Genomic DNA, 14,170 nt, shown 5'->3' on the forward strand with positions numbered 1-14,170 from the left:
GCCACCTTGTAAGGCGACGGGATCACTCCATTATGGATGAGACGTGGCTCAGGAAGCCCGGTCGTCATGGCAACAGACCGCCATCACACAGCAGCTGCTGATGTTGGCATTTGTGACTGATCAGCTGATAGGAGTTCAGTCCCCTCAGGTTACAGAGACGGCATGTGACCTATGTTGGAGATCACATGTGCATTAGCTGTTCACTGTGAGCTTCAGTCAGAGGATGAGGGCTGTAGAATAGCTACAGTTAGTGTGCAATCGTTTTTGTTGTTGTTGTCTCATGAACAATTTACGGATATGGCGCACATGGATTTCATGGTATTCTAACTTTCTGTAGGTTTTTCTGCTTCTCAACCTGAGCCCTGAGATAAAGGGAGAGCAACATCTTCTCAGCCTGTCTGCAAATCTCTGAATTACACTGATACTTGGAGCGGGCTTGTAACAGACCCTCAGCGAACGCAGAGAACGCCAGAAAGTTTGTTTACAAGCTTGTGAGAAATTTCACAGGCATGATGGAACAGAAGAGATCAACTGTTCATCATATTTTAATTGAGCTTTGTCAGGCTGAGTGCACATGCTGTTGCTGGAGATTTATAAGAAATGATATTCTATTATATACAGACAGTGATAGAGCCAGAATATGTTAATCGAAGCAAGAAAGTGCTGAGCATTTCTTACAATGCACTGGGACATCACTTATATTAATTTTATCTTTTTTTCTTGTCAGACTGCAAACCTCTGTAGGCTAAATAATGCATTTCCTTGGTCACTTACTTTTACTATTTGGTGTTACAAGCATGACATCCATCTAGAACATACCATGAAGAAACATTTAGTAATTTTATTTTATGATCAGCTGTGAAAATGTTGTTATTAAGCGCTAATAAAGTGCACAAGGACATTAGAATTTAGCTTAGTGATTGTGCTCATCAAGTGTGTCCACGTGGGAGTGAGAGTTGCAGAGAAATGGTTACTAAAAGTTACTCGTGGAAAACAGCTGTTACTGGACATAACTACTGTTCTATGATTATGTGTTTAGCCATAGTTACACTGGCCTAGAGACCGGTCTTCACACTCCTGCCAATGGAGAATGTCTACCTGCAGGGTAAAGTTGTGCCTCAGAGCTACAACCAACACATTTCAAAAAGTGCAACTTTTACTTTGAAGACAAACCGTCTCTGTTTCCAGTTTGATGTTATAGTTTTCAGTTTGCAGGCTTCCATGCAAAGAAATGGCAATCGTAGCCACCTGCTAACAGTCAAAGAAATGGTAAGGTTTTAGGTATTACACCGTCTTTGCCAGAGGCTCTAGCAGTCAACTTCACAGCAGCTGCCATGAACCATTTGCAACTGGTGGGAGAATATTCATTTTTCTCTTGCAACCAGTGGTCGTCAGCTGGTCTCCAACCAGTCTGTGTGAACAGAGCTTAAAAGGCTTTACTTGGCCCATGGATAGACACAGAGTATGCCTCAGCTTGAAGATACTTTTTAAACTGTGGTAGTGCTATTTTTAAATTAGATCTTATAATTAAACCATTTTTCTGGCGGCTGTACTAGTCTTTAATTATTCAGGACGTCCACATGTCGAAACTGTGATCAAACTGAGATCTAGCTGTCAAGAAATGGCCAACCAGCCTTTTCGCAAATAGGTAGCTGCATTTAGCAGAATGGAACTCTGTGTGTCAGTTAAATTGTTGCCAAGACAGAAATACAACCTGTTAAAGGGCAGCACCTGTCAGTTGTGGCCGCAGACACTGAAAGCCCTTCTATTTTCTATTCTGCTCGTCTAATGTGAATGATTTACACCCCGGCATGCTGACAGAATACAATTAGCTCCCTGCTAGGACAGAAAAACAGTATTGGAAGACCTTGCCCCGAGTCTTTTCTACACTACAAATAACACGCTGACCAATTACTCTAAACTTTAAAAAGGAGAATGAATGTACTTTTTAAAAAATGATTTCAGCTGCAACCGTTAAGAAAGACTGTGCCCAAGCATTACTGTTGAGCACATCCAGCCACTTGATTCATTAATAAACATTTAGCAGAGTAGAGACATTACATCAAAATGTCCTGTGAGTATACCCAGTGATGATGGTATGAAGTGGCTTTATCTGTGCTGCAAGTTGGAGCAGAGCTGCTAGAAGTGATCATCTCTCAGCACAGGTGACTTGTGGGAACAAGATCCCAGCCTTCTGGGGAAGCCTGCCACCTCTGACCGCCCTGAATTATTCATCGGTTACACGCCGGACCACTGCGAGTATGCCAGGGTCGTCAAGGCAACCGCAGCCTTTTCCTGCCCACACAAATAACCGCATACCCACATGATTCAAAGTGCTGTACTCAAATTCATACTGTAAAATTTAAACGAGGGAAAAAGAATCAACCTGACTTTTAATTAAACCAAAACCATCGTCTGCACCTCATGACCCCGATGCGATGCGATGACTGCAGAGGCTGAGCAGGGCGCTGCAGCGCATTTAGCCCCTAGTGCCTACACACACACACACAAACACACAATGGCTTTATGCATGCCATGTCCACCCTCTCAGTGGCCCCATTAGGACGAAATGTCACAAAAATGTCATGGAAAAATGTCAGAGTCTGATCATACATACTGATCAGAACAGCAGGCTTTAAGTGGATAATCTTTTGGGAGCTTGTCAAAGTATTTTAATGACTTAAGATAATGAAAACTGACAGCAAGAAACGTCAAGATTATGGCATGTGACAGGAGCTGCAGTATGACATCAATCCTAAAAGACAAAAACCTCCATGAGGCTGTTTGATATTCAGGTTTCAAAGTACATTAATTTCTGCAATGAAGCCCAATCGCTAATTCAAACACGGTGAAATGTGATTACATGCAGGGAACAGACTGAAACAGTTGTCATGACTCACAAAACTATGCGTACGTTTAAATGTACACACACGCACACACACACCCCAACACACCCCTGAGCGTTTGTCAAAAGCCTAATTGACAGACTTACACGTGATGCCCCATTGGCACCATCTAATGTTGCTGTTGTTAGTGACATTAAAGATTTAACAGCTCAGTAAGCTGTGACCAAAGACGCGTCTTAGAAAGAGGGAGACTGACATGCAGGGAAAAATTCTGAACAAAACATAATAACAAGTGGTTGCTCAGAGAAAGTCAGGTGTGTGTGTGTCTGCTTGTGTACGTGTGCGTGATTATGAATCATTTACGTCTGTGCAGGTGTTGTTGTATTTCTCCAGGATTGGGTGAACAGACTGACACAGACACCCCAGTGGCTCACAAATCTGCTCTCTTACCAAAGCCAAATGACGTCAAGAAATGGTGTGTGTGTGTGTGTATATGTGTGTGTGTGTGAAATCCATATGATTGCTCAGTGAGAAACGAGGGCGAAGCGCACCAATATAAATACACTCATAAATATGCCTGTGTGCACTCAGACACAGGAGGTGAGCTCATGCACACTAAGTGTACTGTATGTAGGAGGAAAATACGGCTGCAGGGAAACAAAAGCAACAATTTAATATCGACTTTGTTAAAGATAAATTGTTAAGGAATAGCCAGCTACGTTTTCATGCAAGCAGAAGCTCAGCCGCTGATGGAACACGAAGCCCGTGCCGCAAAAGGACGTGATGCATTTTCAATTGGGGGCTATTTTGGAGAACTGTGTAGTTAAGTTGTTAATATCAGTGCTGATAACCACCGTGGCAAAGGCAAAGTAAAGAAACATTCAGCCTTCATTAACTGTAAATTCAAGGAAAAACACACCAAAGTACTAAGCACACTGTTTGACTGCCAAGCAATTTCTGGGAAATGTGTCTTTGGAAAAAAAAAAAAAAAAAAAAAAACACGCCAGTGAACGCTTATCACCAAAAATAGCAAATGAGGTCTGTTAACACTGTTTTCTAGTATATGGTGTTATATTAAAACATAAATTCTCTCTATGACCTGCAGGAGACACACACAGCGTGTCATCCACACACATTCGCATCAATTGTTTTCCATTATTCAGATGCCACTCAGGGGCTGAGCATGCCAACTGGTAACATGAGCTGAGACGTGGGGATGAAGCTCTCCCATTCCTCACACAGTGACAACAGCACTGAGTAGTTTGCACTGGGCAGCACTTGAGCTTGGCTTTAGCCCAGTGCTGATAGCAGCTACACTGCCTATGTAAAGAGCTATGTAAAGAATACTACAGTAATAGTTTATTTAATTATTATAAACTTACTCAAGGTATAGTTTGTCAAACACGCTTTTGTTGCTACAGTTGGATGAGAACTTCTCATCCCATTCTTGTTTTGTGACCATTTAAAAATGAAGCTAAATACAGAAGACAATAAGCTTGGATTAGTATAATGCCTCGCCCAGACTGCACAACATTTTTGCCTTTTATGATTAGGGGGGGAAAATGTGTATCTGAAAATCTTTCCTTTCTGTGACTTTCTGTGGGCGCTGTCTTTGAGGACATGTGCGATGGTCATCAGGAAGGAGACGCTAGCTAGAGATTTGCAGAAAAACAAAGTGACACTGGATGTGTTGCTCAGTTTCAGTTCCAACACCAATGCCAATCACCACATCGGTCAGTTCCAGTCACAGACTTGAAGGAACTGCCATCAAAGACTCGGAAAACTTGTAAGAAGCTACTTTCTCTGATCGCAGCTCTGATTTTCAGTTGCTATGACACACTATGAAATGCAAAATGATCAATAACCACAAGCTGCATTTTCATTCCTGATGCAAAGCAACACCCTACTTTGTTTGTTGCATGTCATAATCAGGCTCAACTCATGTAGTCTGACCTGAATTTGAAGCTGATTCAGCACAGCCATGTTGTTAAATGTTAAACTAGCAAGTTGGTATTAAAAAAAATTAAATCACTGCACGAAGCATAAGTATAACAATACATTCAAGTTTGTAGGATAACTAATAAACATGTAAATACAGATGTTTATTGATGCTGATTGATGCACTCAGAGTTTTGGACAGACCAAAGCAAGCCATCTTCATTCTTCAATTATGCTAAGCTAACAAGCGTTTATATTTATTACAAAGATGTGAAGTGTATGCTTCTGTTTTACACTTATGGCCGGTCCATTATTGTGCAACAAAAGGTTAAATCGGCTCTTTCACGATTCCTCACTAACAGTTGAGCAAACAGAGCGAGCTAACAGAACTCTTGGTTGGAGTTAAAAATCACAGCCGACAGTCAGCAGAGTCTAGCCAAACCACCTTTTATTAATTCATTCATCCATCTGAGAAAGGATGTGTTAACAGATGGGAGTACAACTTTGCGCTGTCTTTGTTGTACAGCAGATTATCTCTGACTAAGCAACTTGTCTTTGTCTCTAGCGAGCACAGTGGCATGATTCAAACACTTCAAACACTCAGAGCGCAGCTCTGCACCTGATGCCTCCCAGTGAAACACTGAGTGTAACCAAGGCAGCGTGAGGCTCACGAGGCTTTAGTGGGTCCACATCGGTGTTGTTGTTGTTGTGCTCCAAGAGCATCTCAAATGTAAATCACAGATCACAGAAATACCTGCGAGTAATACAATTAACATTTTGAGTGATTAGGCCATCTTTGGACACAGATGGAAAGCAAAGCAATAAAGATGTATATGGTCATGTTTTTATAACATAATAACATATTTATATTCATATAAACATATTCAAAGTATTCAAATTCCAGAGGAAAAACAAACACTGAGGAAATGTTTCAGACACACTTTTCTCTTAAAGTTGTTCCAGTGTTTCTACAAAATTCTGCTCTTCTTCCTGTAACTGACAGGACACATAATCATTTTTGTAAGGCTTCTCCGGAGGAAACTTGCATAATAAATGAGTGACTATTTGTAGTGCTCCATATTACAGCTTTATTGTACAATATAATCCAACTGAAAATGTACTGTGAATGAATAATAATGAATTTATGTAACATTTTTTCCATATCTGCACTGCTGCGCAATTACAAGATAAAAAACGTTTTGTTTGTTTGTTTGGGGGGGTTTTTTTGGGGGGGGGGGGGGGGGGGGGGGCCAGTTTCTTCTGCCATCAACATAATGTCACTTAGTGGTTAAATAACAAAAATATGTAGATTGGCAAAGAAAATGAGGAATCAGCACATGCTACACTAGCAAACTTTTGGCTTCAACATTAGCATTAGCATTATAAGGAACCCAGACACAGTCCTTTTAAATACTGCACTTGTGTCATGGATATATCTTCAGGAATGTCAGCATGCCATGTTAAAGTTGGCTCAGGGGCTTGCATGCCATGTTGCTAACATGATTTTTGAATATCTGAATAACCATCGAGTTGTAAGAAAACTAGCTACTTTATGCAACTACTTTTTTGTTTAAATGATATACATTTACTTTACTTGCACCTGGTAGCATGCTAAGCACTGCCACTAGAAGGTAGTGGTAAAGCATATAGAGGCTTTATTTACCAACCGCTATTAAACAACAGAATAGAAGAAGAATACAAGATTAACTGCGAAGCGACAGATTGATGAAACATCTGTGAGACTATACAGACGGCCATTTTCAACTTTAGGAAAAGGAAGGAAAATGATGTCAAGGCCAAACTGTGTCAGGTACAGCTAGCACATAACAAGAGTACCACAACTATACATAGTCATTTAAGGGGGATTTAAGGGTAGGAGATGATCATGAAAGAATAACTGACTAGGTAACAGTGTAAAATGGAATCATACATTTCCTTGAAATGCCTATCTCCAGTGTAGTTACATTTTGGTGTATGTGTTAGAAGATCAGCATGAAATCAGATATACCAGAGGCTGATCAGCCAGTCATCCATCATAGCCAATCAGCTGAAAACAGCCGATTGGCCCATCGATCTGTGCATCTCTACTTCAGACAAACTTGGAGCGTGGCCGAGCACAGCTCGGCATGTCTCTGCGTTTGTGGCACTGAGTGGAGAAAACACTTATGAAATATTAAGTTACATTTCTCCCTCTAACTGTCTGATATTGTCAAACAGGGATAAGGGGAAAAAATCTCTCTGTTTTAATTACTCTGAGTTATGTAAGAGCTAATGATAAAAATAACCTGAGATAGATCAACTGCTTGCAAGGCCCACCTACAGCATGACGCCTCGCAGAGAAAGCACTTACTTTATTGGCTGTCGCACAAAAAACGTTGGCTTCTCCATGTAAAATCAATATGGACTGAAACAGAAAATAATACTCACAAGGAGATAAACAAAATTAAGTCGAGCCTGAGCCATTGTTAATGGCGCTGTCCAATTTGCAGAGAGAATTACTTCAGGGGACACAATCGGATGGACGAAAGCTGAAGAGCTTTCAGAAATCTTTCTGCAGTAGCCATGTATAGTGCTGAAGTGAGGTGTTACACGTTCCTATTAATTACTCTTATCACCCAGTGACAGGCTGTCCTTCCTGTGAAAATGTCATCCAAAGCAAGAGGAAACAAGAGAAACAAGTGGGGGAGCGACGGCATTACAGCCACTTTGTCCGTGAAGTCAAATCCAGGAAGGTCGGCAGCGAAGGCTCCATCCAAAAGGGTGAGGTTTTCTAAAAGACCGCAGTCTGACCAGTAATCACAGGGCAGGCTCAGGATGACCTCCCACCTCAAACCACACCTGTTAATTAGAGGAAATACTCATCTGTGTCTACTCTCTAGAACACTTGGTGTAGGAGTAAACACAGTCCTAACAGCTGAGCGAGTGGCTCCAGTGAAAGCAGCACAGTCTCCAAACAGAAACTGTTTAGAAAGATTGCAAAACTGCAGCCAAATTCTACCAGCCTGGAAGCGGGACTGCACAGCATGTGTTTTACTGTGACTTTGCTCTTCTTTAAATACCCCTTAGGATCAAATTAAACACACTTTCTTTTGGGGGGTTTTCTTTAAGCCTTATTCATTGCTCTTTTCTCCTGTGCCGGGCATTTCCACTTGAAGCAACTTGTCAGTTTAAAGCCCACCTGATGCTTAAACCTTCAAACTTCGAGTTGTGCAAAGCAGAGTGCAACTTTCGGCAGCTTCGACGCCTCTCTCGTCTCATTTGTGACAAAGACGACAGCTAAATTAGGGGCCAGAAAATGTCTCGGATTACGGCGGAAAGCCCATTTTTCACTGGCAAATGAATGAGAACGTGTGGAGGCTTTTGCAGTCCTCCACATGTGCATGAAACTACTGTAAGCATGCTTGTGAGCTCGCTGGCATCTTTACCTGACGGGCACAGCAGGGGGCTCATCTTGAGGTACTTTGCATTAATATGCACACTGGTGCTGTTGCACTTATTTGTAGGTTGTCAAAGTTAATCAGCTCCAGGCCATTTGGATGCCTCAGAATGACTTATTAAAGTTGAGAGACTTCAAAAAAAGAAAAAAAGAAAAAGAGAGCCACGGCGCTGAGCACATTCACAATTCAGTGACACAAAGAAACAACAGATGCAAAGGCTGGAGGTGGATAATAAGATTCAAGTGGAGGTGGACGACGTGGAAGAAGGGAACGCTCTGCGAGAGAATGATGTTAACGCTAATAATGCATTTTTCATCAGGTTAAATGGTACCGAGCAGCACGTTTTTTTTTGTTTGTTTTTTTAACCAGAGATCAGGCACAGAGAAAATAAAGAGCCTCCTGTAATCATCATTAAAAACTAACGAACAATACTCTTCACATCTTCCCTCCTTCTGTCATGTGAGCCTGAACACATTAATTGAATAACCTGTAGCATCTGGACTAAAAGTGCTCCCTCTCTGCCTCTGGCATGCCAAGCTTGCAAATCATGTGGAAATGTGGAAGTGGGACTCGAGTGACTGTCAGTACACATGCCAGGATGATCCTGTGCAGCGGCTCCTGTTTGCATGTGTGTGCATGTGTGAGAGAGATAGACAGGAAAGGGTTGCTGAGCGCGGTGTCACAGTGTTCTCTGGATGTAAAAGGGGCAGACGTGCACGGCAAAAGCCACAGATTAAGTTGCACTCCATCTTGAAAGAAACACCAGCAGAAGTAGGAGAGATTCTTTTTAGAAGTCTGAGTCTCAGAGTTCATTGGCACAACACTTGTAGCCTGAAGACTTTCAACTACCCATTAAGCTGGGAGGTCGTTTCAGAATACAAGCTGCCTTTGTGAAGGAACCTTCCCTGCTTTGTTAAATTCTCATCTGGCTGCCCACATTGTTCTCTGTGACCCCATAAGATCTCCTTCCTGCAGACTGAAGCCTCAGACCTGAGTTTGTTTGTTTTTTGTTTGTTTTTGCAGACACAGGGTATACGAATGCACTAAAACCCCTAAAACACAAAAATCTCGCACATACTCACTCTGAATGACTTCTGACATTCTTGCTGATGCTGATTTTAAATAATCGGGTTATGCATTGTTTACATACCTAGATAAGAGTGGACATGTTCTTTGTTGGTGTTTTTTTTTTTTTTACATTAAGGTAACCCACATTTTGTTTCAATCTAAAATTCAATGTTTCAGCGCTCTGAAAACACAAACAAGCACAAGCTGGGGAGGCAAATAAAGCTCTGACACCCTCTAACAATACCTGCACTTCCATTCAGAAATGCACATTCCTTGGGAAACTGTCTAAAAGCGGCTACCGAACTGGGAAGAACTACAACCCAGCTGGGCATCTCACAAAGGCTCTGTTGTTGTTGTGGTTGGTGAAACATCAGCACAAGGGACTGGAGTTACAGAGCAACTCTAACACTTCATTATTATTATTATTATTATTATTTTTAAATGAGGATAAAAATAACACAGTGTAATAAAAAAAAAAAGTGAAGCTGTTGTTGTGCGGGAAAATCTCTTGGATATCAACAAATCAGTCCTGGTCTTACCTCTACACTGAACGACTGCTCCTCTCCGTTCACGGCACATAAAATCCACAGCAACAACTGCAAGCATAACGTCCCCATACAGCAGCTATTAAGACATCTCCTACTGCGGAGCGCCAATAAAACCATAGTGACCCCCGCTGTTGGAGCTTACTGTCTGCGCTCAGTTTTATTTACAGGCGACACAGAGAAACGGGCAGCGGGAATAAATCCTACACATTTGGCAGCAACATCGCTGATGTCTCGCTGTCTCTCTTGCGGTGCCGAAAGCAGAGGACGGGGGAGAGAAATGGGCGAAGGAGCGGATTCGTCGAGCCCTCGCACCCGCTGCTTTCGCCGCGGTTTCGGGAGGAGGTTATCCCCGGGGAAAGAATCGCTGTTAACGCCTCTCAGGTGCCTCCTGGTCCCAGAGTCCCCGGGTCAGTCCTCCGGTACACCGGCCGTTGTTCCAAGCGGACGCGTCCAGCCCGTTTTCTGCACCGCGCGGCATAGCTGCCCGTTTTCAATCGTGTTTCCCACCGAATGCGCATGTGCACACTGGCACGAGCGCCCCCCCTCCCATCCTTATCCTCATCAAAATCCCAGATAAAAACATAACAGTCCTCATCCTGCCAGTGCAGTTTGACACAAACGTAAGAAGCGCTATTTTCCCACTCAGCATATTCTGCTATTGTTCTTTTCTTTGGGTAAATAAACACGCAGGCTTCCGTATTTGGCTCCATGGCATTTTTCACATGGCAACAAGCAGGACCAGCTTATTATTGTGCTAATATAACCAACTTTATTTCATAACTTGAGACGAGTAGAAAATAGTGATTGTTCACAAATGCACCATAAGCCTTTTATTGTGTAAATATTAAACTGAGTAGCATAAAAGTGCAAGTTAAATATGTTTTAAAAATAATAAAAATGTTTACATAGTTTTTATATCGTTTTTAATACCTTCTCCTTATACTGCTATGTATATTTAGATTTACATTCTTATTTTTATGATTTCTATCAGCCACAGCCAAACTACATGTAATGTGCTCCTGTGCCCATCTATATGGGATTTCTGTATCCATGTTTTAAACCCTTCTTTGCCAATAGAGGGCGATGACAGGCTCAGTGTTCAACCACCACCCTCAGTGTGGGTGTGTAATCCTACTCCGATATCTCCTGTGTGTCAACCTGGCTTCCAGTATAACGCAATGATGCCATCAGGAGTGTTGTCACTGCAGAGAAAGTGATGTGTTCACGGTTTAAGAGCGCTCCTTTTACAAAGAAACCTTTCATCAAAGTCTCATCTTTGCATTAATAAAAGACTGTGACAAATCTGTGTTATTTATTATTGGTAAACAGAGTTATATTGCCTTTGCAATGGCACCTGGGTCCTCATTAATACACAAAAAGTGCCACATTAAAGAGCCTCTGTTTAATCTCCTCGTATAATAAAGAAGGGGCAGGCATAATGACCCAGGTCAATGATTTTCCACTTAAACTAACACCAGGGGACGAGGAACAAGCAGCGTGTGTGCCACAGCAAAAGGTAGGTGAGCCACACTATTAGGCTATTGATGAGAGCTGACTTTGCACACACACTCCAGCTTCATCCTGGGACAAATTCTCACTCCAGATGGATATAACTCCATTTAAAGTTTTGAAAAACACTGGGAGCGTCAGAACAGGCACAGTTTGGCTTGAACCCTGTGTAATCCACGTGAGTTCTGCAGGGCATCATGTCACGCTGACTCTTAAGAAAAAACAGCATCTTGCTTATTACACTTCATGGAGGAAGTATTAATTATAGTTTGCAGATGTAAGTTTATTGTATCTGGACAGGAAATGATAAACACGTTGGGGCACTGTGTCAGCTCATAGCAAAGCGTAGAATTTATTGAGTGTCTAACAAGGTGAAGCTTGGACTCATTCATTCTTGATTCTTCTTTTGCACAGCTCTGTTCTGTTCTGAAGTGGTTAGGATGCCTCGTCAGTGATGAGAATGTAGACACCCAGTAGAGTATTTTAAAATTAATGTGACAAGCTTTAATTTCCAAACTTTAGAGATGATGATTATGTTCTGCTGTCACTTGGAATAATGAGGCCTAATTTACAGACAGATGTCTTGTTTAATAACTTGTAGAAACATCATGAAAGCATGTATGTATATTATGAAATTTAAAAAAAGCAGCTTCCTGGAAAGCAGGGAAATTACCAGGTAAAGATAAAATTAGATGCACAGTTATGGTAGATGCCTAATATGACTCACAAATTCCAGGAAGAATTAGCTGGTGGCAATAAAAAAGAGAGAGTGTAAAAATAAAAGACGAGCTGACTCAGAGTACTTAAAGTCTCTACAGGTCGCATAGAATCATAAAAAGTATAGCTCCAATTTAGATAAAGATAACATAATGTATTTATGTAATCATAGTTATGTAGAGCACGTTTGGCCAGCAAATGTCGCAGTGTGATTACAAAGCATAAAATGGAATAAAAATCAATCCAGAGATGAAAAATACAGATTGAAAAACACTTACATGCAACATTGTATTTAAAAGCAGTACACAAAGTACATAAATACATGGAAAAAAACAAATCTGCCACACGTGTCTAAACATCCTTCCATCCATTTTCTTCCACTTATCCAATTCAGTGTGATGAGGGGACTGGAGTGTAGCCCAGTTGTCACAGGGTGAGGTTACAAAGTGGATAGGTCGCTAATCTGTCACAGGACTAACACAGAGAGACAAACAACCATTCAGGGCCAATTTAGAATCAACAGTTAACCTAACCCCACGTAATTCATGTGTTTGGACTGTGGGAGGACACCAGAACTCCACACAAAAGACCCCAGCCAGATAGTGGAGTCTAACCCAGAACCTTCTCGCTTTAAAGCAGTACTAACAGTACCAACCACTATGCAACCATGCTGTCCCATGTCTAAACAGATATGTTTTTATATTCCATTTAAAAGAATCCACGAAACCAAGTCTTTTAGCAGGTGTGTGGGACAAACAGCAAATTTAGCATATTTGTCTGAGGGTAAAAGACAATACTACAATGCTCTGTGTACATGAATAAAAATATTAAACTGGACCCTGAATGTGAGGAAGTATTTAAGATAACCCGCAAGACTACCCAAGGGAGTAAAAGCATACTACAATTGTTGATAAACAATAATATGAAGGCATACATGAGCATCTTTAGCTACACATTTAAAGCTCTAGTCTCAGTTTTCTGAGGTTTGTTAGGTTCATCTGAACCTCTGTCTTTTCAGCGCTAGGCCATAAAAAATGGTAAATCATAAAATTAAGGCATGCTAGAAGCCTAGAAGAAGTAGATAAGCTGCAATGACTTTGATGAAAAATAAAGCTAAATGTCTATCTAAATTTTTGATCATTTGTACTTCAAAGGCAACAGAAAAAGGCCACCTAGGCACCTTGCAGTTATTGAGTCAGCCATGAACTCCTCAGACAGCCCGTTCTCACTCCACAGGCTCCTCTGTTCACCACAGTATTATAAAGTCAAATGTAGAGCCAACATCCTGGCCAAATCTGACTGTTAAAGCTTTGTCCAAAGTTGAAGGTGCAACTGGAAAATGATCATCAGCAAAGATAAAACAGAATTACTGAAAAAAAAGGATCAAGTTGTTGCAAAGGCACAGTCCAGACCTCATTCTGACTTAAATGCTGTGGAAGGACCTTGTTAGAACTGTGCAAAAATAAAGTCCTGCAAACCAAAGCAAAGCTGTAGAGTGGGCTAAAAATTAATCCACAACAATGTCAGAGACCGTTAAAGCCATACAGAAAATTATTATTTCTAAATTATTATTTCACGTTAAAAGAACGAAAGAACGAGATCGCGGATACAAGCGGCAGAAATGAGCTTCCTCCGAAGGGTGGCTGGCCTCTCCCTTAGAGATAGGGTGAGAAGTTCGGCCATCCGGGAGGGGCTCAGAGTAGAGCCGCTGCTCCTCCACATCGAAAGGAGCCAGTTGAGGTGGTTCGGGCATCTGACAAGGATGCCTCCTGGGCGCGGTGTTCCAGGCATGTCCCACCGGGAGGAGGCCCCGGGGCAGACCCAGGACACGCTGGAGAGATTATATCTCTCGGCTGGCCTGGGAACGCCTTGGTGTTCCCCCGGATAAGCTGGAGGAGGTGGCTGGGGAGAGGAAGGTCTGGGCTTCTCTGCTTAGGCTGCTGCCCCCGCGACCCGGCCTCGGATAAAGCGGATGAAGATGGATGGATGGATGTTAAAAGTGGTACAAGCTACTTAGCCATTGGGTGTGCTTAGTTTTTTTCACACACTAATTCTACATTGTGTATTAGTATTTGTTAAATCAAACTGTATTTACCTAAATTTAAGA

General features: G+C 41.8%; 1 protein-coding gene across 2 annotated transcripts in view; it reads right to left on the reverse strand.

The window, feature by feature from the left end:
- mmp16a (matrix metallopeptidase 16a (membrane-inserted)) overlaps positions 1 to 10,362 on the reverse strand; it is a 74,255-nt gene extending 63,893 nt beyond the window's left edge. Inside the window, exon 1 of one of the 2 annotated variants that reach the window (XM_005461375.4) lies at positions 9,829 to 10,361. In XM_005461375.4, coding sequence (XP_005461432.1) covers positions 9,829 to 9,954 — 126 coding nt within the window. In that variant the 5' untranslated portion in view covers positions 9,955 to 10,361. Of the gene's footprint in view, positions 1 to 9,828 lie in introns of both variants that reach the window. The other variant, XM_003456645.5, reaches the window with a different exon arrangement.
- Between the last annotated feature and the right edge of the window lie 3,808 nt (positions 10,363 to 14,170).

Source organism: Oreochromis niloticus, linkage group LG9, assembly GCF_001858045.2.
Source record: "Oreochromis niloticus isolate F11D_XX linkage group LG9, O_niloticus_UMD_NMBU, whole genome shotgun sequence".
NCBI lineage: Eukaryota > Metazoa > Chordata > Actinopteri > Cichliformes > Cichlidae > Oreochromis > Oreochromis niloticus.